The sequence below is a fragment of the Littorina saxatilis genome, linkage group LG16 (genome assembly GCF_037325665.1).
Source record: "Littorina saxatilis isolate snail1 linkage group LG16, US_GU_Lsax_2.0, whole genome shotgun sequence".
NCBI lineage: Eukaryota > Metazoa > Mollusca > Gastropoda > Littorinimorpha > Littorinidae > Littorina > Littorina saxatilis.
Window position 1 is genome coordinate 7152095 of NC_090260.1, and position 27500 is coordinate 7179594.

Consider the following 27500-nt stretch of genomic DNA (forward strand, 5'->3'; position numbering starts at 1 on the left):
AATTTTTTTTTTACAATTTTCAGATTTTTAATGACCAAAGTCATTAATTAATTTTTAAGCCACCAAGCTGAAATGCAATACCGAAATCCGGGCTTTGTCGAAGATTACTTGACCAAAATTTCAACCAATTTGGTTGAAAAATGAGGGCGTGACAGTGCCGCCTCAACTTTCACGAAAAGCCGGATATGACGTCATCAAAGACATTTATCAAAAAAATGAAAAAAACGTTCGGGGATTTCATACCCAGGAACTCTCATGTCAAATTTCATAAAGATCGGTCCAGTAGTTTAGTCTGAATCGCTCTACACACACACACACACACACACACAGACACACAGACACACGCACATACACCACGACCCTCGTTTCGATTCCCCCTCGATGTTAAAATATTTAGTCAAAACTTGACTAAATATAAAAACGGATCTTTGGCATGATTTATATTACCTGATTATTGTTAGGGGTCGGTATGTGATTTTAAGGAAATAAAACGGATCTTTGGCATGATTTATATTACCTGATTGTTGTTAGAAGTCGGTATGTGATTATAAGGAAATACAAGTCGCGTAAGGCGAAAATACAACATTTAGTCAAGTAGCTGTCGAACTCACAGAATGAAACTGAACGCAATGCCATTTTTCAGCAAGACCGTATACTCGTAGCATCGTCAGTCCACCGCTCATGGCAAAGGCAGTGAAATTGACAAGAAGAGCGGGGTAGTAGTTGCGCTAAGAAGGATAGCACCCTTTTCTGTACCTCTCTTTGTTTTAACTTTCTGAGCGTGTTTTTAATCCAAACATATCATATCTATATGTTTTTGGAATCAGGAACCGACAAGGAATAAGATGAAAGTGTTTTTAAATTGATTTCGACAATTTAATTTTGATAATAATTTTTATATATTTAATTTTCAGAGCTTGTTTTTAATCCAAATATAACATATTTATATGTTTTTGGAATCAGAAAATGATGGAGAATAAGATGAACGTAAATTTGGATCGTTTTATAAATGTTTATTTTTTTTTACAATTTTCAGATTTTTAATGACCAAAGTCATTAATTAATTTTTAAGCCACCAAGCTGAAATGCAATACCGAAGTCCGGGCTTTGTCGAAGATTACTTGACCAAAATTTCAACCAATTTGGTTGAAAAATGAGGGCGTGACAGTGCCGCCTCAACTTTCACGAAAAGCCGGATATGACGTCATCAAAGACATTTATCAAAAAAATGAAAAAAACGTTCAGGGATTTCATACCCAGGAACTCTCATGTCAAATTTCATAAAGATCGGTCCAGTAGTTTAGTCTGAATCGCTCTACACACACACACACACACACACACACACACACACACACACACACACACACACACACACAGACACACGCACATACACCACGACCCTCGTCTCGATTCCCCCCTCTACGTTAAAATATTTAGTCAAAACTTGACTAAATATAAAAACGGATCTTTGGCATGATTTATATTACTTGATTTTTTTTAGGGGTCGGTATGTGATTCTAAGGAAATAAAACGGATCTTTGGCATGATTTATATTGCTTGATTTTTGTTAGGGGTCGGTATGTGATTTTAAGCAAATAAAACGGATCTTTGGCATGATTTATATTGCTTGAAAAACAGAAATAAGGAAGGTGTTTCACACAGAACAGAGTGACCCAAACTTGATGCTGCTGATTTTTAATTGCTGTCTCCAGTTGGCGGCAGGGCGGTGATAGACTCGGCTAAGCCGGATACGGTGAGTTGTTGTGTTGCAGTGCTCTGTGCTACGTGTGAACGATACATTGTTTGCGTGTAAACCAGCGTGTGTGTGTTTGTGTGTGTGTGTGTGTGTGTGAGTGTGTGTGTGTGTGTGTGTGTGTATGTGCCACTGTGTGTGTGTGTGTGTTTTGTGTGTGTGTGTGTGTGTGTGTGTGTGTGTGGGTGTGTGTGTGTGAGTGTGTGTGTGTGTCACTGTATGTGTGTGTGTTTTGTGTGTGTGTGTGTGTGTGTGTGTGTTTGTGTGTGTATGTGCGTGCGTGCGAGCGTACATGCATGCGTGTGTGTGTGTGTGTGTGTGTGTGCGTGTGTGTGTGAGTGTGTGTGTGTGTGTGTGTGTGTTTGTGTGTGTGTGTGTGTGTGTGTGTGTGGAGCGAATATCAGAACTCGACTCGACAGATATCAATTTTTTCAGAGGGTACCCCCACATCTTTTCACTCATTTGTGATACATTTCTTTGATGACGTAGTGTGACGTTTAAATGAAGTTGAGGTATTACTGTGACACCAACACTGATCAACAATATTGATTGACATTTTGGTCAAGCAGTCTTGACTCTGTCATGCTATGCGATTGCATATCAGTTAGGAAGCTTACACATGAATTGGTTACATTTTCCAAAGAAATCAAATTTCAAATTACATTTCAGAAGCAAATTCAAAAAGATGTTATTGTATTCCTTATCAGTTGCTGGATCCAAATATATTTAAGATATGTCATGTTCAGTCTGATAATTGGTTGTTAAGTCCTACGGTATGGTTCACAGAAACCAGCGCGACCAGTCTCGGTCTTCGGGTTTTGGCTCGCCATGCCTTACGACATCTCAATAATGACTGGCTTTCAGTTTTGATTTTATAGTTTCAGGCCGTCAGGCTGACTGAATGTTTTTATATCACTTCACGCGTTTAAAATGTTGCACTTTAGAGTACGAGGGTCACGCCGTAAACATAACATCTTATTGTTGTTGTCAGTGCACTTTAGAGTACGAGGGTCACACCGTAAACATAACATCTTATTGTTGTTGTCAGTGCACTTTAGAGTACGAGGGTCACGCCGTAAACATAACATCTTATTGTTGTTGTCAGTGCACTTCAGAGTACGAGGGTCACGCCGTAAACATAACATCTTATTGTTGTTGTCAGTGCACTTCAGAGTACGAGGGTCGCACCGTAAACATAACATCTTATTGTTGTTGTCAGTGCAATTCAGAGTACGAGGGTCACACCGTAAACATAACATTTTATTGTTGTTGTCAGTGCACTTCAGAGTACGAGGGTTACACCGTAAACATAACATCTTATTGTTGTTGTCAGTGCACTTCAGAGTACGAGGGTCACACCGTAAACATAACATCTTATTGTTGTTGTCAGTGCACTTTAGAGTACGAGGGTCACACCGTAAACATAACATCTTATTGTTGTTGTCAGTGCACTTCAGAGTACGAGGGTCACACCGTAAACATAACATTTTATTGTTGTTGTCAGTGCACTTCAGAGTACGAGGGTCACACCGTAAACATCCACACCATGTGTCTGACGGACCACCCTGACGCCGTGCAGGTCACCCTGACCCAAGCCGACAAGGACGCCGCGGTGACACGTCACAATGACATCAGAGCGAACGTCACGCCCACTGCCGCCAACATGCAGAAAATGGTATGTCGCTGGCTGGAACTGTACGATGTACGATAGGTTGTTGACAACAGAAAATGGTATGTCGCTGGCTGGAACTATACGATGTACGATAGGTTGTTGACATCAGAAAATGGTATGTCGCTGGCTGGAACTGTACCATGTACGATAGGTTGTTGACAACAGAAAATGGTATGTCGCTGGCTGGAACTGTTTGATATACGATAGGTTGTTGACAACAGAAAATGGTATGTCGCTGGCTGGAACTGTTCGATGTACGATAGGTTGTTGACAACAGAAAATGGTATGTCGCTGGCTGGAACTGTACCATGTACGATGGGTTGTTGACAACAGAAAATGGTATGTCGCGGGCTGGAACTGTAAGGTGATTGATTGACATACCCCCTGTTGTGTGGGCACGAGGCGAGCATATCGCATTCTCCATTATGTGTGGGCACGAGGCGAGCATATTGCATTCTCCATTATGTGTGGGCACGAGGCGAGCATATCGCATTCTCCATCATGTGTATCGCACGAGTCCGAAGGCACAGGTCGATACAGACAAAACTGTCAGGGAGAAACTCCCCGGGGGACACGTTGAACGTGCTGTGTGATGTTCAGTGTGGATGTGGACTGACTGTTCGTACTGTGTTTGATGTTCAGTGTGGATATGGACTGACTGTTCGTACTGTGTTTGATGTTCAATGTGGATGTGGACTAACTGTTCGTACTGTGTTTGATGTTCAATGTGGATATGGACTGACTGTTCGTACTGTGTTTGATGTTCAGTGTGGATATGGACTGACTGTTCGTACTGTGTTTGATGTTCAATGTGGATGTGGACTGACTGTTCGTACTGTGTTTGATGTTCAATGTGGATATGGACTGACTGTTCGTACTGTGTTTGATGTTCAGTGTGGATGTGGACTGACTGTTCGTACTGTGTTTGATGTTCAATGTGGATATGGACTGACTGTTCGTACTGTGTTTGATGTTCAGTGTGGATGTGGACTAACTGTTCGTACTGTGTTTGATGTTCAGTGTGGATGTGAACTGACTGTTCGTACTGTGTTTGATGTTCAGTGTGGATGTGGACTGACTGTTCGTACTGTGTTTGATGTTCAGTGTGGATATGGACTAACTGTTCGTACTGTGTTTGATGTTCAGTGTGGATGTGGACTGACTGTTCGTACTGTGTTTGATGTTCAGTGTGGATGTGGACTGACTGTTCGTACTGTGTTTGATGTTCAATGTGGATATGGACTGACTGTTCGTACTGTGTTTGATGTTCAGTGTGGATATGGACTGACTGTTCGTACTGTGTTTGATGTTCAATGTGGATGTGGACTGACTGTTCGTACTGTGTTTGATGTTCAATGTGGATATGGACTGACTGTTCGTACTGTGTTTGATGTTCAGTGTGGATATGGACTGACTGTTTCTACTGTGTTTGATGTTCAGTGTGGATATGGACTAACTGTTCGTACGGTGTTTGATGTTCAATGTGGATGTGGACAGACTGTTCGTACTGTGTTTGATGTTCAATGTGGATGTGGACTGACTGTTCGTACTGTGTTTGATGTTCAGTGTGGATATGGACTGACTGTTCGTACTGTGTTTGATGTTCAGTGTGGATATGGACTGACTGTTCGTACTGTGTTTGATGTTCAGTGTGGATGTGGACTAACTGTTCGTACTGTGTTTTATGTTCAGTGTGGATATGGACTGACTGTTCGTACTGTGTTTGATGTTCAATGTGGATGTGGACTGACTGTTCGTACTGTGTTTGATGTTCAGTGTGGATATGGACTAACTGTTCGTACTGTGTTTGATGTTCAGTGTGGATATGGACTAACTGTTCGTACTGTGTTTTATGTTCAGTGTGGATATGGACTGACTGTTCGTACTGTGTTTGATGTTCAATGTGGATGTGGACTGACTGTTCGTACTGTGTTTGATGTTCAGTGTGGATATGGACTGACTGTTCGTACTGTGTTTGATGTTCAGTGTGGATATGGACTAACTGTTCGTACTGTGTTTTATGTTCAGTGTGGATATGGACTGACTGTTCGTACTGTGTTTGATGTTCAATGTGGATGTGGACTGACTGTTCGTACTGTGTTTGATGTTCAGTGTGGATATGGACTAACTGTTCGTACTGTGTTTGATGTTCAGTGTGGATATGGACTAACTGTTCGTACTGTGTTTGATGTTCAGTGTGGATATGGACTGACTGTTCGTACTGTGTTTGATGTTCAATGTGGATGTGGACTGACTGTTCGTACTGTGTTTGATGTTCAGTGTGGATATGGACTGACTGTTCGTACTGTGTTTGATGTTCAGTGTGGATATGGACTAACTGTTCGTACTGTGTTTGATGTTCAGTGTGGATGTGGACTGACTGTTCGTACTGTGTTTGATGTTCAGTGTGGATGTGGACTAACTGTTCGTACTGTGTTTGATGTTCAATGTGGATGTGGACTGACTGTTCGTACTGTGTTTGATGTTCAGTGTGGATATGGACTAACTGTTCGTACTGTGTTTGATGTTCAATGTGGATGTGGACTGACTGTTCGTACTGTGTTTGATGTTCAATGTGGATGTGGACTGACTGTTCGTACTGTGTTTGATGTTCAGTGTGGATGTGGACTGACTGTTCGTACTGTGTTTGATGTTCAGTGTGGATGTGGAATGACTGTTCGTACTGTGTTTGATGTTCAATGTGGATGTGGACTGACTGTTCGTACTGTGTTTGATGTTCAGTGTGGATGTGGACTGACTGTTCGTACTGTGTTTGATGTTCAATGTGGATGGGTACTAACTGTTCGTACTGTGTTTGATGTTCAATGTGGATGGGCACTAACTGTTCGTACTGTGTTTGATGTTCAATGTGGATGTGGACTGACTGTTCGTACTGTGTTTGATGTTCAGTGTGGATGTGGACTGACTGTTCGTACTGTGTTTTATGTTCAATGTGGATGTGGACTAACTGTTCGTACTGTGTTTGATGTTCAGTGTGGATGTGGACTGACTGTTCGTACTGTGTTTGATATTCAATGTGGATGTGGACTGACTGTTCGTACTGTGTTTGATGTTCAGTGTGGATATGGACTAACTGTTCGTACTGTGTTTGATGTTCAGTGTGGATGTGGACTGACTGTTCGTACTGTGTTTGATGTTCAGTGTGGATATGGACTGACTGTTCGTACTGTGTTTGATGTTCAGTGTGGATGTGGACTGACTGTTCGTACTGTGTTTTATGTTCAGTGTGGATATGGACTAACTGTTCGTACTGTGTTTGATGTTCAGTGTGGATATGGACTGACTGTTCGTACTGTGTTTGATGTTCAATGTGGATGTGGACTGACTGTTCGTACTGTGTTTGATGTTCAATGTGGATGTGGACTGACTGTTCGTACTGTGTTTGATGTTCAGTGTGGATGTGGACTGACTGTTCGTACTGTGTTTTATGTTCAATGTGGATGTGGACTAACTGTTCGTACTGTGTTTGATGTTCAGTGTGGATGTGGACTGACTGTTCGTACTGTGTTTGATATTCAATGTGGATGTGGACTGACTGTTCGTACTGTGTTTGATGTTCAGTGTGGATATGGACTAACTGTTCGTACTGTGTTTGATGTTCAGTGTGGATGTGGACTGACTGTTCGTACTGTGTTTGATGTTCAGTGTGGATATGGACTGACTGTTCGTACTGTGTTTGATGTTCATTGTGGATGTGGACTGACTGTTCGTACTGTGTTTGATGTTCAGTGTGGATATGGACTAACTGTTCGTACTGTGTTTGATGTTCAGTGTGGATATGGACTGACTGTTCGTACTGTGTTTGATGTTCAGTGTGGATATGGACTGACTGTTCGTACTGTGTTTGATGTTCAGTGTGGATGTGGACTGACTGTTCGTACTGTGTTTGATGTTCAGTGTGGATATGGACTGACTGTTCGTACTGTGTTTGATGTTCAGTGTGGATATGGACTAACTGTTCGTACTGTGTTTGATGTTCAGTGTGGATGTGGACTAACTGTTCGTACTGTGTTTGATGTTCAGTGTGGATATGGACTGACTGTTCGTACTGTGTTTGATGTTCAGTGTGGATGTGGACTGACTGTTCGTACTGTGTTTGATGTTCAGTGTGGATGTGGACTAACTGTTCGTACTGTGTTTGATGTTCAGTGTGGATGTGGACTAACTGTTCGTACTGTGTTTGATGTTCAGTGTGGATATGGACTGACTGTTCGTACTGTGTTTGATGTTCAGTGTGGATGTGGACTGACTGTTCGTACTGTGTTTGATGTTCAGTGTGGATGTGGACTGACTGTTCGTACTGTGTTTGATGTTCAGTGTGGATATGGACTGACTGTTCGTACTGTGTTTGATGTTCAGTGTGGATGTGGACTGACTGTTACCTTGCTTGTGCAGGTGTGGGACGACGACCTGGCCAAGGTGGCGGCCAAGTGGGCCATGCAGTGCGTCGTTGATCATGACAAAAACCGCTCGGTACCAGGTATACGGCAGCCTGAATGTCTTGAGTCTGTTACAGAACTAAAAGCCTATAGTTACTGTGTGTGTCACAGAACTGAAAGCCTATAGTTATGTGACAGGGGAGGCTACCGCTCCTTTCACAGCAGACTCTGCACCCGAGTTGTTGGCCTTTAAGTCAACACCCGTGGTTTGTGGAATTCTGTTTGTGATGGGGTCTGGTGGTTTCCGATTGTCAGTATGTTCATGGAAACCTTCGGGTTTGCATAACAGTTTTTATAGGGCTAAGAAATTAGCCCTAACATTTTCAAACCTGTTTGATTGCACTTCGCTTCCCGAGATGATTGTAGTGTTTCGGCACACGGTTACAGTTACTGTGTGTGTCACAGAACTGACAGCATATAGTTACTGTGTGTGTTACAGAACTGACAGCCTATAGTTACTGTGTGTGTCACAGAACTGAAAGCCTATAGTTACTGTGTGTGTTACAGAACTGAAAGCCTATAGTTACGGTGTGTGTCACAGAACTAAAAGCCTATAGTTACTGTGTGTGTTACAGAACTGAAAGCCTATAGTTACTGTGTGTGTCACAGAACTAAAAGCCTATAGTTACTGTGTGTATTACAGAACTGAAAGCCTATAGTTACTGTGTGTGTTACAGAACTGAAAGCCTATAGTTACTGTGTGTGTTACAGAACTGAAAGCCTATAGTTACTGTGTGTGTTACAGAACTGAAAGCCTATAGTTACTGTGTGTGTTACAAAACTGACAGCCTATAGTTACTGTGTGTGTTACAGAACTGACACCTATAGTTACTGTGTGTGTTACAGAACTGAAAGCCTATAGTTACTGTGTGTGTTACAGAACTGACAGCCTATAGTTACTGTGTGTGTTACAGAACTGAAAGCCAATGGTTACTGTGTGTGTTACAGTACTGAAAGTCTATAGTTACTGTGTGTGTTACAGAACTGAAAGCCTATGGCTCGTGGGTTGGTCAGAACGCGGGCGGCGGGTACAGGTCAGTGGTGCACGCGATTAACGGCTGGTTCAGTGAGGTCAAGGACTGGACCTTCGGCACCTGGACGAAGTCAACTGGACACTACATTCAGGTCACTCCGCACTCCGTCAAACTTTCATTTTAGGCCGAACAACGATTGTTGGTTTGGAGTAACCCGACCTACCCTACTTTTTCCCGCGGACCCTAAAACCTTTTTTCATTTCTCAAAAAAGACAAAAACTTTTGGCAAACATACCGAGACTAAGGGAAGTAACCTCCTTTAAAATCGACTAAATGTATTAAAAATAAAAGATTAAATTTTAAAAAAAGCCGACTTTACCCACCCTATCTTATTTGGTCACGTTACCCTAAACCAACATATATTTTTGTTTGGCCTGAAGACCTTGTTTACCGCCCTGATATGGCCCTTCGTGGTCGGCTGGGCGTTAAGCAAACAAAGAAACAAGACCTTGTTTTCTCAGATATTCTGTTCACAAGTTAACTATCTGGGTAAATGCACCTCCCTGCTAAGACACCTCCCTGCTAAGACACCTCCCTGCTAAGACACCTCCCTGCTAAGACACCTCCCTGCTAAGACACCTCCCTGCTAAGACACCTCCCTGCTAACATAAGACACTTCCCTGCTAAGACACCTCCCTGCTAAGATACCTCCCTGCTAAGACACCTCCCTGCTAAGACACCTCCCTGCTAAGACACCTCCCTGCTAACATAAGACACTTCCCTGCTAAGACACCTCCCTGCTAAGATACCTCCCTGCTAAGACACCTCCCTGCTAAGATACCTCCCTGCTAAGACACCTCCCTGCTAAGACACCTCCCTGCTAAGACACCTCCCTGCTAACATAAGACACTTCCCTGCTAAGACACCTCCCTGCTAAGACACCTCCCTGCTAAGATACCTCCCTGCTAAGACACCTCCCTGCTAAGACACCTCCCTGCTAAGACACCTCCCTGCTAAGACACCTCCCTGCTAAGACACCTCCCTGCTAACATAAGACACTTCCCTGCTAAGACACCTCCCTGCTAAGATACCTCCCTGCTAAGACACCTCCCTGCTAAGATACCTCCCTGCTAAGACACCTCCCTGCTAAGACACCTCCCTGCTAAGACACCTCCCTGCTAAGACACCTCCCTGCTAAGACACCTCCCTGCTAAGACACCTCCCGTCTTTTTAAGACCTGAATTTCTCACATATATTTCGGTCTTAAAAGGGAGGCTGCACTGTGTAGCTTGGGGGGGGGGGGGGGGGTGGCTAAAATAGCACATTTAGCACAGAGTTAGAAATCCATTAATCTGAGAGGGATCTAGCAGTCGACATCAACATCGATTGCGGCAATTTGTGTCAAATGTCACATTTTGGGGAAAGTATAAATGGCAGTTGAGGGGCTCTCTAAAGAGGTGGGCCCGAGTAGCTTAGGGGGTAGAACACCGGACCGAGTAGCTCAGGGGGTAGAACACCGGACTTGTGATCGAAAAGCCGCTGGTTCGAACCCGGGCCGGGACGGACACGGGTCAACTTTATGTGCAGACCCAGAGACGGTATACATCTCCCACCCCCGTGTAACCACAGTGGCAAGTAAAAGACCTCGGTCATTCTGCCATAAGTGCAGGAGATCTGGCACTCTTCGTCTCGCGTGTGGGTGCTAGTATGACGTCATATGAAGTGCGTGTTATTTACAGGAGATCTGTCACTCTTTGTCTCGCGTGTGGGTGCTAGAATGACGTCATATGAAGTGCGTGTTATTTACATGAGATATGGCACTCTTCGTCTCGCGTGTGGGTGCTAGTATGACGTCATATGAAGTGCGTGTTATTTACAGGAGATCTGTCACTCTTTGTCTCGCGTGTGGGTGCTAGAATGACGTCATATGAAGTGCGTGTTATTTACAGGAGATCTGTCACTCTTTGTCTCGCGTGTGGGTGCTAGAATGACGTCATATGAAGTGCGTGTTATTTACAGGAGATTTGTCACTCTTTGTCTCGCGTGGGGTGCTAGTATGACGTCATATGAAGTGCGTGTTATTTACAGGAGATCTGGCACTCTTCGTCTCGCGTGGGGTGCGGTGTGGGACGCTGCGACAATTCCAAGTACCGAACGTACCTAATGTGCAACTACTTCCCGGGGTGAGGCGTTGTTGTTGTTGTTGTTGTTGTTGTTGTTGTTGTTGTTGTTGTTGTTGTTGTTGTTGCTGTTGTTGTTGTTGGTTTTGTTGGTTTTGCTTTTGTTGTTGTTGTGTTGTTGTTGTTGTTGTTGTTGTTGTTGTTGTTGTTGTTGTTGTTGTTGTTGTTGTTGTTGTTATTCTTCTTCTTCTTCTTCTTCTTCTTCTTCTCGTTGCTAGCCATGTTGATGTTGTTGTCCATGGTGTTGCAGGGTGGGTAGGGGGGATCCCTACGAGCAGGGCGCCCCGTGCAGCAAGTGCCCGGATCACTGTGACGCGTCGGGAAAACTGTGTGGTAAAGTCTTCGTCATTTTGTCAATCGTTTCTTTATTTTGTCTGTCGTAAATTGCAGTCGTAAAATGCCTCAACTCTTCTTCCGTTTTATGCTTTGTCTGTCGTAAAATGCAATAACTCTCCTTCTGTTTCATTATTTTTTCCTGTCGTAAGTTGCTATGACTCTTCCTTTACTTATTTTGTCCCTGTCGTAAGTTGCTATGACTCTTCCTCTACTTATTTTGTCATTAAATTTCTGTTTTATTATTGTGTCCGTCCTTGAAAACAATAACTCTTCTTCTGTTTCATTATTTTCTCTGGCGTGAAATGCTATAAATGCATCTACGACGACGTTGACGACAACACCGACGACGTCGATGATGACAATGATGACAATGATGACGATGATGATGATGATGATGATGATGATGATGATGATGATGATGATGATGATGATGATGATGATGATGATGATGATGATGATGATGATGATGATGATGATGATGATGATGATGACGACGATGATGATGATGATGATGATGATGATGATGAAGATGACGACGATGACGATGACGATGATGATGATGATGATGATGATGATGATGATGATGATGATGATGATGATGATGATGATGATGATGATGATGATGATGATGATGTGCAGACTGTGGCGGGCTGGCCTGTGCTAACGGTGGGAAACTGAACGTGAGCACCTGTGGGTGTGAGTGCAAGCCCCTGTGGAAGGGACGAGACTGCACCACGGGTGAGTTGACGTTGTATCACACACAGACATCAGACATAAATTTATCAACGTATCACACACAGACATCAGACATATCAACGTATCATACACAGACATCAGACATATCAACGTATCACACACAGACATCAGACATATCAACGTATCACACACAGACATCAGACATATCAACGTATCACACACAGACATCAGACATATCAACGTATCACACACAGACATCAGACATATCAACGTATCACACACAGACATCAGACATATCAACGTATCACTGCGTACCAATGTATCACACACAGGCATCTGACATACCAATGTATCACACACACACATCAGACATATCAATGCAAACATCAGACTTTAGACATCAAACAAGAGACGAAACACACACTGGAGACCTTGTAGATATAAGACAAGAGACATACGACTGAACACATAAGACTGAACACATAAGACAAGAGACATAAGACTGAACACATAAGACAAGAGATAATTATAAGACTGAACACATAAGACTGAACACATAAGGCAAGAGATAATTATAAGACTGAACACATAAGACTGAACACATAAGGCAAGAGACATAAGACTGAACACATACGACAAGAGATATAAGACTGAACACATAAGACTGAACACATAAGACTGAACACATAAGACTGAACACATAAGATTGAACACATAAGACAACATATGACATACGTTTAAGAACATCAATAAGTAGACGTGCTACAAACCTGTGTGTTGTTGCTATAGAAACCAGTGTGTGTTGTTGCTATGGAGACCAGTGTGTGTTGTTGCTATGGAGACCAGTGTGTGTTGTTGCTATGGTCACCTGTGTGATGTTGCGATGGAGACCAGTGTGTGTTGTTGCAGAGCGCTGCCCGGGTGTTGTGTGTCAGAATCACGGCACGGTCAACCCAGGCACCTGCAAGTGCGACTGCACCCCAGGCTTCACCGGCGATCTGTGCGGTAAGTGTACTAAGTGCATGTGTACCCTAATCTATACCGTGAGTGGTGTTGTAGGTGTACTAAGTGCATATGTACTCCAGGCTCTACCGGAGATCTGTGCGGTAAGTGTACTAAGTGCGTCTGTACCCTAATCTTAACCGCGATCTGTGTTGTAAGTGTACTCAGTGCATATGTACCCCAGGTTTTAGCAGCAATCTTTGGTAGTTTTACTTAGTACATTTGTCCTCTAGACTCTAGTCACCGTCTGCGTGGTAGGTGTACTGAACGTATCATCGTGTAACCCATGCTTCACAGGCGATCCGTGTTGTAGTTGTACCAAGTGCGTCTGTCCTTCAGTCATATGTGCATTCTGTGTGATAAATGTACTGAGTGCGTCTGTCCTTCAGTCATGTGTGACATTCTGTGTGGTAAATGTACTGAGTGCGTCTGTACTTCAGTCCTATGTGCATTATGTGTGGTAAATGTACTGAGTGCGTCTGTCCTTCAGTCATTTGTGACATTCTGTGTAGTAAATGTACTGAGTGCAGCTGTCCTTCAGTCATGTGTGACATTCTGTGTGGTAAATGTACTGAGTGCAGCTGTCCTTCAGTCGTGTGTGACATTCTGTGTGGTAAATGTATTGAGTGTAGCTGTACCCCAGGCATTGATGACGATCTGTGACGTCAGTTAAGTACGGGCCTCAGTGGCTGTCTGTTGGATTCTACGAAGAGGTTACATGCCTCGTCTCAGTGATTATTAAAAATAATGGTTTCTTTATTCCTCCTTTCTTCAGTTATTCAAAGAAAACAGGAGTTTTTGTGCGAAAGTTTGATCGAATTTTATTCACTCAACCAGTCAACCTGCGCAAGGCGATCGATCAATGCGCGGTTGTATAGTTCCGTGCAAATCATTCCATTCTGTTAACACTTCTTGTCAGTTTCCCTGTTTTGGACCAAAATCAAGTAAACAGATATGTTGTTATTCTACTGTGGCGGTAAAGGCAGATATTGTGTGTTCTGTTCATGTTTTGGTATCGCTTAGGATAATGTTCTTTCGTCAAATGGGACTAGCAGACGAACTTTTGCACACGTGTTCCAACGCTAAAAACTGTATGAAGTTCAGATTTCTGGGGAAAATAGTGTATGAAACCGCTTTATGTCCTTTAAATTGATGAGATGTGTGCATTTGGTTGCGTGTGATCTGTTTATAAAATGAAATATTGTTGAAAACTGACCGTCGGATTGCAGTCTGTTGTCGAAGAAACTGAGTGAAAAGAAATTTGAAAGGGGAACTACTCTTGTCGGTAGACAAAGTATGAGAGTTACTTGCCTTGGGAATTTGCTTGTGTTGAACGTCTGTGCACGGCAGATCTAGATTCAGAAAACAACCGAACTCATGGATTTTATATGGAGATTCATGTGTTCAAGCCTGTAGTTGTTAATTTAAATGCGGTATGTTTGTATTGTTTGCTCCAGAGATGTATACTTCGTACATTAGAGCGTTCGGAACTTTTTAGTCGCAAAAACTGTAGTACCGACACAGAACAGCTTCTCAACCCATTGCGCTATCGAGGATTCAGGCTGTTGCTGGCTCGTTATTTGTTGGTTGCTGGGTGTTTATCGAAAAATAACTAGCTCTACAAGTTTACTGTTGTGGAGATCGCTAGATACCACTGGAATCGAATGGAAGGATAAAGAACATTATGGAACTTACTTTGATGTAGTGCGCAGTCACTCATGACGTAAGCGTAGACGCTCATCGGACAGACGGAACTGTGTAGATCTAACCAGATTAGTGTCAATGTTTCCCGAATATTCTGGTATGTCCATTTACTATAAGTAGGGCTGCGCACACATATTGTTGTTCTTTACCAGTCTTGCACTTGTTCTTTCTTACACTGTGCTGAGAGATATTGTCACCGTTGTTCCAGCTGTTAATAAATCTACAGAACCTACACTACTCGTTGTGTCTCCTTTGCGACTGAGAGTGGCGAAAGGAAAAACACGACAACTGGCGTCGTTGACAGTTATTTCCCTTGTCTATTCGGAGTGACTTATTACTGCAAAATTACGGAAACAGAGCAGCTGATAACGCTTCTAAGGGAGCAGTTGGAGCAACAGCAACGCCAGCACAAGGAAGATATGGAGCAACAAATGCACCAGATGGAGATGATGATGAAAGTGTTCAGTGGTGCTGCAGCTTCTGCCAGGGAGGAAAGCTACGACGATCCGAGTGCTTCGAATCTACGTTTTCCCATTACTACACAGGCAGCTGCAATCCCATCTTTTGTTGCGTTTGATGCAACATCGGAACTGTGGCCTGACTACTGGTCAAGATTTTGCACGTTTGTGGTCGCCAACTCCGTGCCAGAGCAGCGCAAGGCTCAAGTTTTCTTGACGAATCAGACTGCTACGATCTACAAACAACTGGCAAATCTGGCTACTCAGCAAAACCCGCCCCAGGACATCAACAGTTTGACAATGGACGAAATTGTCAAATTCATGAAAGAACAGTTCGACCCGAAACTCTTCATAGTGCGAGAACGTTTCAAGTTCTGGAGTGACATGAAACGGAAGCCAGGCAAAACTCTCCAGGAGTTAGCAGCGCGCATACGCCAAGACGCCGCTACCTGTGACTTTCCTTCGATCAAAAACCCACAAGACGAAGCTCTGAGACAGAGATTCATATGTTCTGTCAACAATGAGGCTGTCTTAAAGGCTCTATTCAAGGTCAAGGACACAGAGCTGGATTTCGCACGTGCTGTCCAAGTCGCGATTGAGACTGAAGACGCAGCGAAGGTTGCCAAGGAAACTGTCTACGGTTCCAAGACCATGCCAGTCAACAAGGTCCACCAGAACAAGACTACGGGTCCACGAAAGAACCACAAGCAGTCTAATTCCACAGACAGGAAATGCTACCGATGTGGAAAGGCCCACAAAGCATGTAAGAGATTTGAAATAAAGAAGATCCGTAGTTATCCTTATTAATCTCCTTCCAGATTCTTTATATGTGCACACGCACACACACAGTCAATCATCTGACTCCCGCTCAGAAGTTTAGGAAAGCAGAGAGAAGATTAGAAGAATTTGTAGTCTTTCACCAACTCATTCTTTCCAAACAATAGCCAATGGTTTAATTAGAACATACAAATTGGTTTGTTTCTGACATAGCAAATATCAACTCATTCCTCAAATTCTCAAATACTTTCTTGCTTACAATAATCAATTCATGACCTTTTGAAACTCATTCATTCATTGTCCACGACCTTGTGAAACTCACTCATTCATTGTCAACGTCATAACATATTTACAAGGACAAGAAAGCAAATAAACAAAACATAACTTTTACGTTATGTAGAGGTGACGATGTAGCTAGCCTTCAACCTTACGGCCTCCATCGCACCCTCGCCACACTGGCACCACCCCGCACAAGTCAGACTGGGGCGGCCTGTTACAAAATATAACACCCTACTGTAACAACTAACAATATTCAAAAACACACCAACCGAGCACAAGAAAAGTATACGATTCCGAAATTATTCAAGTACACAAGTCATGTCCGCGCATACAAAAGAAATGTTCAAGTTCACACAAAACTAGCAAAGTACCTCATCTTCCAATATGGCGGCACCCATACAAAAGTCCAAGTCATCCCGGCAATGTTTCCCGGTTCCAAGGTTGACATCAAGATCAAATGTTTTCTTCCAAAGTTGACATCAAAACCAAGAGCAGGTTTTCTCATCCGAGAGCCCAGGTCGAATGACTTTCAATTGTCAGGCAGTTTACAATCACAACTCACAAAATCAGGCGGTTGCGATTATAACGTGAACAACTCGCACAGTTGTAAATTCACGTGCCGCGAACCCAGTTTGACCGTCCGTAGCTAACCATGGAATTTTACTGAACTGTTAAAAGTTTCCACTCTCAAAGTTAAACAACTCCTGACAACCTCTTTGTATTACAAAAAAGCACTAGTTATATCCCTTCAACTATAAACACCATAACCGCCATTCATTACATCACCCCTTTCCCCGATTAAAAAAAAAAATGTGAACCCAAAATGAACATTTTTTTTTCAAAAACTGTACAAGTATAAGTATTCCAGTAACAAGAAAATTTTTTAAATACATAAAAAAAATACATAAATAGATTAATAAATAATCAAAGCATAAGGAAAACATTTATTAAATACTCTGTCCGTTCCCAAAGAGTGCAATCAGTTTACAACCAAAAGACAGTGCCATCCACCAAAAAAATGACGAAAGCCACGAGGCTGTCCTTAAACATGAGCAACAATGGCAAGCATAATAAACCACACTTACGCCGCCGTGTAGATAATCACCCACTGTGTTAATCCACAATAGTTATACTCATGGACATTCAGCAATTTTCGCCTATTACTGAATGCAATAACATTGACGTTCTTGGTACCAAAGATCGCCAACAAAGTTTGAGTAGCCCCCGCTAAACTCAATACAGTAAACCTCGACTACAACACAAAATGGTACTAGCATCAAAAATATTCAAATAAATTTTTCCAGCCAGATTAAAAAAAATAATCACAATGTGAAAAAAAAAACAAGAACAAAATTAAATTAGTTCTTAATACATACACAGCATATCAACACTCACAGCACAAAAAGTATTGTCCTTGTTGATTGCAGAAAGTCTTTTCACTGTCCTTTCAATCATCATGTTCCATTCACTTCGTCAAGCGTGACAACACATCAGCTTCAAAATTCCTGACTCCAGGAATTGGCACTACTGTGAATGAATACTCTTGGAGAGACAGAGCCCATCGCAACAGTCGGCCGTTGGCAGTTTTGGACTGTCGTAAGTACGTCAACGGTCTGTGATCAGTCTCAACAAAGAAATGTGAGCCAAACAAGTAGCGATGGAATTTGTCAACTGCCCACACCAACGCTAGGCACTCTCTCTCCACAGTAGAGTATCTGGTTTCTCTTTCCAGCAGTTTCCTGCTGGCATACAGAACTGGATGAAGGACGTCGTCATCATCAGGCTGCATCAGGGCTGCTCCAATCCCCGTGGAGGATGCATCCGACCGCACTGTGAACGGCCTGGAAAAGTCTGGCAATCTCACCAGTGGTTCAGACGACAAAATTTCTTTGACCCTGTCAAAAGCCATCTGACACTCTTTTGACCAACGAACTTTGTTTGGTTGGTTCTTCTTTGTGAGTTCTACCAGGGGGGACACAATAGACGCGAAGCTTGGGACATAGCGCCTATAGACACTGATGAGCCCTACCAATGACCGGACTTGTTTCTTTGTGGTTGGGACAGAGACATTCAAGATTTTGGACACTTTGGAGGGAACTGGACGCATGCTACCCTCCCCAACTATGTGACCCAAAAACTCAATAGAGTCAAACCCTGCCTCTACTTTCGACGGTCTCACAGTCAACCCATGTTTTCCCAGTTCTTTCAACAGTCCGTCAAGTGCCTCTAGATGCTCACACCAGTCTTCTGTGGCTACAAGTACGTCATCAAAGAAATGAACAGATTTGAACCTATCCAGATCCAACATCTTCATCATCCTCGCGAAAGTACTTGGTGCTGTACTCATTCCGAACGGCATCTTCTTGAACTGATATAGACCTTGAGGGGTACGAAAAGCCGTTTTTGCTCGATCAGACTCTGCCATCGGAATTTGCCAATAGCCCTTAGCCAGATCAATCTTCGTGAAATGCTGCCTGCCCTGCAATGAAGCAAACAGAACTTCCGGATCCGGTATTGGCTCAGCGTCAAACTCCGTAATCTTATTGAGGTGTCTGAAATCGATGCAAAAACGAGTACTTCCGTCCTTCTTCTTGACTAGAACAATAGGAGACGAGAACGGAGAAATAGACGGCTCTATTACGTCTAGATCTAACATCTTCTTCACTTCTTCTTCAACCACTTTCTGAGACTCAAATGGTAACGGATACTGTTTCACATTGACCACAGCACCTTCAGGAATCCTCACCACATGCTGCACTAGGTCACAAGTACCAGGCAAATCCGTCATTTTGTCCTGATGCTTCTGAAACACCGCCTGCACTTTTTGTTTTGCCTGCATAGACAAGTCAGGACTATAGACCACATCATCTACATTCTCAGTCTGAACTGTGGGAACTGACTGTAGTTTGACTTTCTGAATGTCTACCTCCTCTACTGCACTGGACCCACTGATCACTCCCAATGAGGCAACAACTGGGTTCTGACCAACATCTTCATTCCTAGACACATACTCCCTGAGCAAGTTGACATGGTACACTTTCTCGACCCCAGGTGAAATTTCTACAACGTAATCACATTGATTCAGTCTTTTGATCACCTGAAATGGACCTCGCCAGCGTAGTATCATTTTGTTCTTCTCAGTTGGAAGTAAGACTAAGACTTTCTTTCCAGCGAGTATCATTCTTGGCTTCTGAGATCTGTATGATCTGTTCTTCTTTGATACATTCTGAACAGCCTTCTGTGCTCTACTAACACTGTCAGCCAAGACCTCTTTCAACTCCTGCACATACTGTGACACTGGAACCTGCTGATTCTCCCGACTGCTATCGGTCCACGCATGATACAGCAGTTCCGACGGTCCTTTTGGGTTTCTACCGTACAGAAGTTCAAAAGGTGAGTACCCTGTAGACTCCTGTGGGATTTCTCTGTATGCGAACAACGCAAAAGGCAAATATCTATCCCAATCCTTAGGTCTATCTGCCATCAACTTCTTCACCATGGATTTCAAAGTTCCATTGAACCTTTCACAGAGACCATTCGTCTGGGGATGATAAGGAGTCGTGTGCAACTGCGATACCGATATCAATCTCATCACCTCTCGCATGACATCAGATGTGAATTGTGTACCTAGATCTGAGAGAACCTCATCTGGTAAACCCGTCCGGGTGAAAATGCCCAACAAAGCTTCCGCTACTGCTTCTGTGGTCGTTGATTTCAAGGGTACTGCTTCCGGATAGCGTGTCGCAACATCCACCAACACCAAAGCGTACTGATGACCACGAGCTGACACTGGTTTAATCGGACCAATCAGATCAATGCAAACTCGGGAAAATGGGACTTCTATCACAGGCAGTGGTTGCAAAGGTGCCGAAGGAACTCTACCTTTGGGAAAGGTTTTCTGACAGATATCACATGATCTGCAGTAATCCTTGATCGACTGCCGATAACCGGGCCAAAAGAAGAATGCGGACACCCTTTTGAACGTACTGTTCGCGCCTAAATGACCACCAAACAAACCGTCATGGGCAGTGATCAAAACAGACTCGCGCAAGCGTTCAGGAACAACTAGCTGCCAAACCACTTCATCGTTGACCTTGGAGTAGTACTTTCGATATAACAACTGGTCCCTCACAACAAACGACACCACACAACCAGACGACTCTTCCGATTTTCCTTGGCCAACTTTCTCGAACAGGTCATGCAACGTTTTGTCATCCCTTTGCATTTTGGACAGTTTCTCAGCATTGATATCAAGTTGGGGAACTTTAGCGGTCAACAGCGGTCTAAAAGGACGTTCTTCTCTAGCTTTTTGACCTCTTGTCTGGACTGCGCTAGTAACCTCGACACATCCAAATGTACATCCCTGTATTCTACCCAAAATGACGTCACATACTGGATTGTCGATCACACATGCCTCAACACTCCCAGAAAAGTATGGTGTATCCAGACTCACAATCGCAATGGGTAACCGAACTAAATCCCCACTGAACTGTCTACACACCTGTACCTTCCCAGTAAACTGATCATCTCTCACTAGGGACTTCCTGACCCCAACAGTGGAACACCCACTATCCAACATGACCGTGACCTCACTACCATTTAAGGTACCTTCACATGTCTGAATAGACTCGGGAAGTTCATCACTACCTGAAAATCCTACTGACGCCACAGACTGCTCGTCTTCACTACAGCTGGACTCTTCAACAGTGACAACGGATACTGAAGCAGTATGCATTTTTTTGGGACAATCTGCCAACTTGTGCGAAGTATCTTGACACCACCAACACTTCCTCTGATAGTTCTGACCACCTCTACCTCTACCAGCTTGACTAGCACCTCTGCCACCCTTATTATCAGGAGAGCTTTGTTCTGTCGGTGGGTTTGTGTCAGCCTGACTATTCTTCTTAGAAAACCTGTGACCACCTCGACCACCTGAATGACCTCCTCTCCCACTTGGAAGACCGACATTAGCCAACAGAGGATCACTAGAACCTTTTGCTGCTAGGTTTTGACTAGGATGTGCTTCCCTGTATCTCTCAGCTGCGTCTATCATGGTTTGAGCGGTAGTATGCTTGTCTTCTTTCAGAAAAGTAACCAGAGACGACGCACAACTAGACAGAATCTGCTCTCTGAGCACCAAGTCACAGAGCAAAGCGAAATCTGTGCCAACTCCAGCCATATCTGTCCATCTAGTAAAATATCTTCTCATGCGGGAGAAAAAGACATGCATGGTTTCACCAGATTCAGGTTTGCATGAGCGAAACTGCGTTCTGAAACCTTCAGTACATTTGAATCTCTTCAACAAATGCGCTGACAGTTTGGCATAGTCATTAGTATCTTCTACTGGTAACTCTTGAAAATAATTCAGAGCACGACCTCTGAGTAGAGTAGGCAAAATCAAAGCCTTCTCATCCTTTGACCACTTCAAGCTAGCTGCGTGCTTATCGAAGCGATACAGATAACTCTCAATGTCATCTGATTTATCATCAAAATAGGGAATCTTGGGACGATTGGCCAATTTATTCTTGCTTGCTTTTTCAACCAACTCGTCTGCTCGCAACTTTGCCTCCCTGTTCGCCTTTTCTTCTTCAATATCGAGACGACGATTTTCAATTTTAGCTTGTTCAGCTAACTCTCTCTCTTTAAGCTCACGTGCAGCAGCGAGTTCTTTTTCTTGACGAAGATTTTCAATCTTAGCTTGTTCAGCTAACTCTCTCTCTTTAAGCTCACGTGCAGCAGCGAGTTCTTTTTCTTGAAGAGCAATATCATTTTCTCTTTTCAACAAAGCTTCTCTTCTTGCTGCTCTTTCCTCACGCAAACTATCCTCCACATACTTGTTCAGTGATGCACCATCCTTTCCTAAGGCTTCACCCTCCACCTTAAACTGCGCTATCAAAGCTTGAACCTCTTCTTGAGATGCCATCGTGAACAAACCGCTATCACTTAAGCAAACTATGACTATCCACTACATAGAATGCTAGAGGGCAACACCAAGACTTAGCTTTGACTAACGTGAACACAATAGTCCACTAAACTTTAGAATTTACCTGACTTTCTCAAGTACAGTACTAAAGTGACACAGTCTAGGAAACCGATCAACCGAACTACAAGGGGAAATAATCAATACATTTTAAACTAGGCTCCGCTCAAAAACTTGGCCTAGAAACTAGACATACCCCCATTCCCAAACACTTATGAATCAAGGCATTGCTGACCCACAACTATTTACAAAGTGTGTACACGTAAAAGGGAAAAATGATGTGTCATGTATTATTCACTTGTAGGTAAAACTAACCTACAGGGCGCTTCATGTAAAGTAGGGGGAAAAAATAACCTACTCACAAGCAAGAACCAACACTCAGAGAGACAAAATATTCTCAAAAATATATAGACTGTTAACTTGAGTGTCAGATAAGCAAATGACTCACTCCTGTCCAAAATATGTCGTTCAGTCAGGCACAGGATGCATCCGTCCACAGACCAAGGAACTCCCTTCACAGGCAGATGACAAGGATGTCCATCCCCCAGACTGCATGCATCAGCATCTGCGCAAAACCAAACAACACTTCAGCACTACAAGTCAATAATATAAAATAAGCCTAACTGCACTCAAGGGAACGCACCAAAAAAAAAAAAATTAATCTTCAACAATTTTCCAATTAATACAACCGCAAGCTCGCCAATGTAAGAGATTTGAAATAAAGAAGATCCGTAGTTATCCTTATTAATCTCCTTCCAGATTCTTTATATGTGCACACGCACACACACAGTCAATCATCTGACTCCCGCTCAGAAGTTTAGGAAAGCAGAGAGAAGATTAGAAGAATTTGTAGTCTTTCACCAACTCATTCTTTCCAAACAATAGCCAATGGTTTAATTAGAACATACAAATTGGTTTGTTTCTGACATAGCAAATATCAACTCATTCCTCAAATTCTCAAATACTTTCTTGCTTACAATAATCAATTCATGACCTTTTGAAACTCATTCATTCATTGTCCACGACCTTGTGAAACTCACTCATTCATTGTCAACGTCATAACATATTTACAAGGACAAGAAAGCAAATAAACAAAACATAACTTTTACGTTATGTAGAGGTGACGATGTAGCTAGCCTTCAACCTTACGGCCTCCATCGCACCCTCGCCACACTGGCACCACCCCGCACAAGTCAGACTGGGGCGGCCTGTTACAAAATATAACACCCTACTGTAACAACTAACAATATTCAAAAACACACCAACCGAGCACAAGAAAAGTATACGATTCCGAAATTATTCAAGTACACAAGTCATGTCCGCGCATACAAAAGAAATGTTCAAGTTCACACAAAACTAGCAAAGTACCTCATCTTCCAATATGGCGGCACCCATACAAAAGTCCAAGTCATCCCGGCAATGTTTCCCGGTTCCAAGGTTGACATCAAGATCAAATGTTTTCTTCCAAAGTTGACATCAAAACCAAGAGCAGGTTTTCTCATCCGAGAGCCCAGGTCGAATGACTTTCAATTGTCAGGCAGTTTACAATCACAACTCACAAAATCAGGCGGTTGCGATTATAACGTGAACAACTCGCACAGTTGTAAATTCACGTGCCGCGAACCCAGTTTGACCGTCCGTAGCTAACCATGGAATTTTACTGAACTGTTAAAAGTTTCCACTCTCAAAGTTAAACAACTCCTGACAACCTCTTTGTATTACAAAAAAGCACTAGTTATATCCCTTCAACTATAAACACCATAACCGCCATTCATTACAAAGCAACAGACTGCCCTACAAAGAAGCCAAATGCCGATACTTTGACGTCACAGGACATTTGGAAGCTGTCTGTAGAAAAAACAACATCAGAATCGGGAACGACATTCCCAGGCTTCCGTGAAGAGAGTCACGAAAGCAGAGCTTGTCAAAGCGATCCTCGGTGAAGTTCCCCAAGATACTCCTTGGTTGGATGTACCCATAACAATCCAGGACCGACAGTTCACCATGGAACTGGACACCGCAACTACGGATAATTTTGTTTCTCTTCCGGTCTGGAGACAACTAGGAAAACCGAAGCTGGATGACGTCACACATCGTTACGAGTCTGCCAGCAAGCACGACCTGCCCGTGCTGGGAACTTTCATGGGCCAAACCAAGGATCCAGTGACTGGTAAGCAAAGCTCAATTCCGTACATCGTCACCAAGATCCCTCATCTGAATCTGCTAGGACGCAACGCAATCCAGACTCTGGGAATTTCTGTGGACAATGCTCTAGGACTGAGGAGCATAGAGAGTCACGCAAAGAGTGAGGGTGCAAAACCTACGCATCCAGCGACCTCCAACGCGCCTTATGCTGCCCTGCAACGAGATTGTCACAGACTGTCTGATAAATTCCCAAATCTCTTCAAACAAGAATTGGGATGTCTCAAGGACTTCGAACTGGACGTGAAGTTCAAGTCTGATGCGAAGCCGGTTTTTCACAAGGCACGTCCGGTACCTTTCGCTCTTCGTGATGACTTCGCCAAAGGCTACGAAGAAGGCATCGCCAAAGGAGTCTGGAAGCCAGTCCAGTTCAACGAATACGGAACGCCAGTGGTACCAATTCGTAAGGCACAAACCTCGGGCACCCTGAAGCCCAAGCTACGGATCTGTGGTGACTACTCAGTGGGCATCAATGATCAGCTTGAAGATCACCGTCATCCAATGCCACTCCCAGAGGAACTGATGCAGAAGCTAGGAGGTGGATTCGGATACACCAAGATCGATCTTGCTGATGCCTACAACCAGATCAAGCTGGCACCAGAGAGTCAACGCAGGCTAGCCCTCAGCACTCACCGTGGGGTACTCCTGCAGCAACGACTTCCTTTCGGGATAAAGTCAGCACCTGGTTACTTTCAAGAGATCATGGAAAACCTGACCTGTGATCTACCTGGTGTTGCCGTCTTCCAAGATGATATACTCGTCAGCGGGAAGGACGCCAACGACCACCTGAGCAACCTGGAACGTTTGCTCACTCGTCTGAACGACAAAGGACTCAGATGTCGTCGTGAAAAGTGCAAGTTCGCACAAGCCAGTGTGGAATACCTTGGACATACCTTATCGGCCGAAGGGATCTCCAAAGGATCGAAGGTCGAGGCAGTTTTGAAAATGCCTGCCCCTACGGACGTCTCAAGCTTGAAGTCTTTCTTGGGCTCAGTTCAGTTTTACGGGAAGTTCATCCCTTACCTGGCCAGCATGGCAGAGCCGCTCTACCGCCTTACGAAGAAGGCGAACCCCTGGAAGTGGGGAGATGAGGAACAGGCAGCATTTGAACAGTTGAAAAATGTGCTTTCCTCGGATCAAGTTCTGGTACACTTCGATCCAAACAAGACTTTGGGACTAGCTTGTGACGCGTCCAACGTTGGAATTGGAGCAGTCCTGTTTCATCGCTATCCAGATGGAAGCGAGCGCCCAATCGCCAACGTGTCCAAGACTCTCACGGCTGCAGAAAGGAACTGCAGCCAAATCCACAAGGAAGCCCTGGCCATCATCTTTGGCTTGCGGAAGTTCTACCAGTATCTCTACAGACGTCAGTTCATACTGGTGACAGATCATAAGCTGCTGACATCATTGTTCGGACCGAAGAAAGGGACTCCACTGCTCGCAGCTAACAGACTAGCTCGGTGGGCCCTGTGGCTGAACCAGTTCAACTACACCATCGAGTACCGGAAAACAGCGGATCATGGCAATGCAGATGCCCTTAGTTGCTTGCCATACGGAGATGACATCGACTTCGACAGGGAGGAAAGTGGTGAAGACATGGACATGGTGTGTGCCATCAAGGTTCTCAGTCTTCAAGTCCAGCCTGTGGATGCCAATATCCTCCGTCAAGAGTCAGGAAAAGATCCAGTGATATCTACTGTGATGCGCTACGTCCGTGAAGGCTGGCCACCAAAGAACGCTGAGATCAATGAAAATGTCAACAAGTTCCGGAAGTTGTCGGACTCTCTCAGTATCTGCCACGGATGCCTCGTCCATGGATCGAGAGTGGTGATTCCACAGAGCCTGCAGTCCAAGATCCTTGATCTGCTGCATCTCGGACACTTCGGCATGGAACGCATGAAACAGTTGGCAAGAACTGCTGTTTACTGGCCCGGTATTGATGCTGCTATTGAGATGGCTACTCGACGATGTGACTCGTGCGGTGAACATCAGAACAAGCCATCCAAGCCTCCAGTTCATTTTTTTTCTTTCATTGTCATTACTTTATTGTCCCATCGCTGGGAAATTCGGGTCGCTTCCTCCCAGTGGAAAGCTAGCAGCAACGGAGTCGCGCTACCCAGGTGTCTGCCTGTTTAGGTGTATTCAGCCACCTGCACTTATGGCAGAATGACCAAGGTCTTTTACGTGCCATTGTGATGACACGGGGGTGGAACATGGCTTCCGTCTCTGGGTCTGCACATAAAGTTGACCCGTGTCCGCCCCGGCCCGAATTCGAACCTGCGACCTTTCGATCACAAGTCCAGTGCTCTACCAACTGAGCTACCTGGCCCCATGGATGCTACCAGAAAAGCCGTGGAGCCGCTTACACCTGGACCATGCAATCAACTTCATGGGTAGAGACTGGCTGGTGATCACGGATGCTTACTCTAAGTATCCATGCATTCATCCTACGTCATCCACGTCCTCTAGAGCCACTCTAGACCTGCTGGAAGAAGATTTTGCTCATTTTGGATTGCCTCACACGCTGGTCACTGACAACGCGCTGACCTTCACTTCTGAAGAATTTCAGAGCTGGTGCAAGGAACGGGGGATCACGCACCTGACAGGGGCACCATATCATCCTGCTACCAATGGAGCCGCCGAACGTTTGGTGCAGACATTCAAACAAGCACTGAGAAAATCTTCTTTGCCACCGAAGCGTGCTCTTCAAGAGTTCTTGATGCAGTACCGGAGAACGCCGACATCCTGTGGTTTCTCTCCGAATTCCAGGCAGTTACGGACAAGGATCGACACTCTGCTGCCCTCGCCAGCCCACATCGCTCAGGGCAAGCAATCCAAGGAGGCATCCAAGTCTCAGATGACTCCAGACTTGAAAGCTGTCGTCAAGGTAACCAGACAGTACAAGGCCGGAGATCCTGTGTATGCTCTGTACCATGGACCTCGCCGAGACAAACAACCCCGATGGGTACCAGCAGTCATCAAGAAGTCTCTGGGTACTCGCTGCTTCAACGTTATGGTCATTCCTCA

General features: G+C 44.1%; 2 protein-coding genes across 3 annotated transcripts in view; one reads left to right on the forward strand and one right to left on the reverse strand.

The window, feature by feature from the left end:
• The window catches only part of LOC138950281 (cysteine-rich venom protein Mr30-like), a 55343-nt gene that overhangs the window by 2936 nt on the left and 24907 nt on the right, over positions 1–27500 (forward strand). For both annotated transcript variants that reach the window (XM_070322027.1, XM_070322028.1), the window contains exons 2-9: positions 1713–1753; positions 3258–3428; positions 7842–7926; positions 8868–9010; positions 10948–11042; positions 11290–11372; positions 12015–12113; positions 12981–13076. In XM_070322027.1, the coding sequence (XP_070178128.1) occupies positions 1713–1753; positions 3258–3428; positions 7842–7926; positions 8868–9010; positions 10948–11042; positions 11290–11372; positions 12015–12113; positions 12981–13076 (813 nt within the window). The remainder of the gene's footprint in view (positions 1–1712; positions 1754–3257; positions 3429–7841; positions 7927–8867; positions 9011–10947; positions 11043–11289; positions 11373–12014; positions 12114–12980; positions 13077–27500) is intronic.
• LOC138951297 (beta-mannanase/endoglucanase A-like) lies at positions 6416–7609 on the reverse strand (the record flags this gene model as incomplete). Its single annotated transcript, XM_070322926.1, is given in 2 exon segments — positions 6416–6486; positions 7309–7609. Coding segments are annotated over 2 exon segments (372 nt in total), but the record flags the coding sequence as incomplete, so codon positions are not given.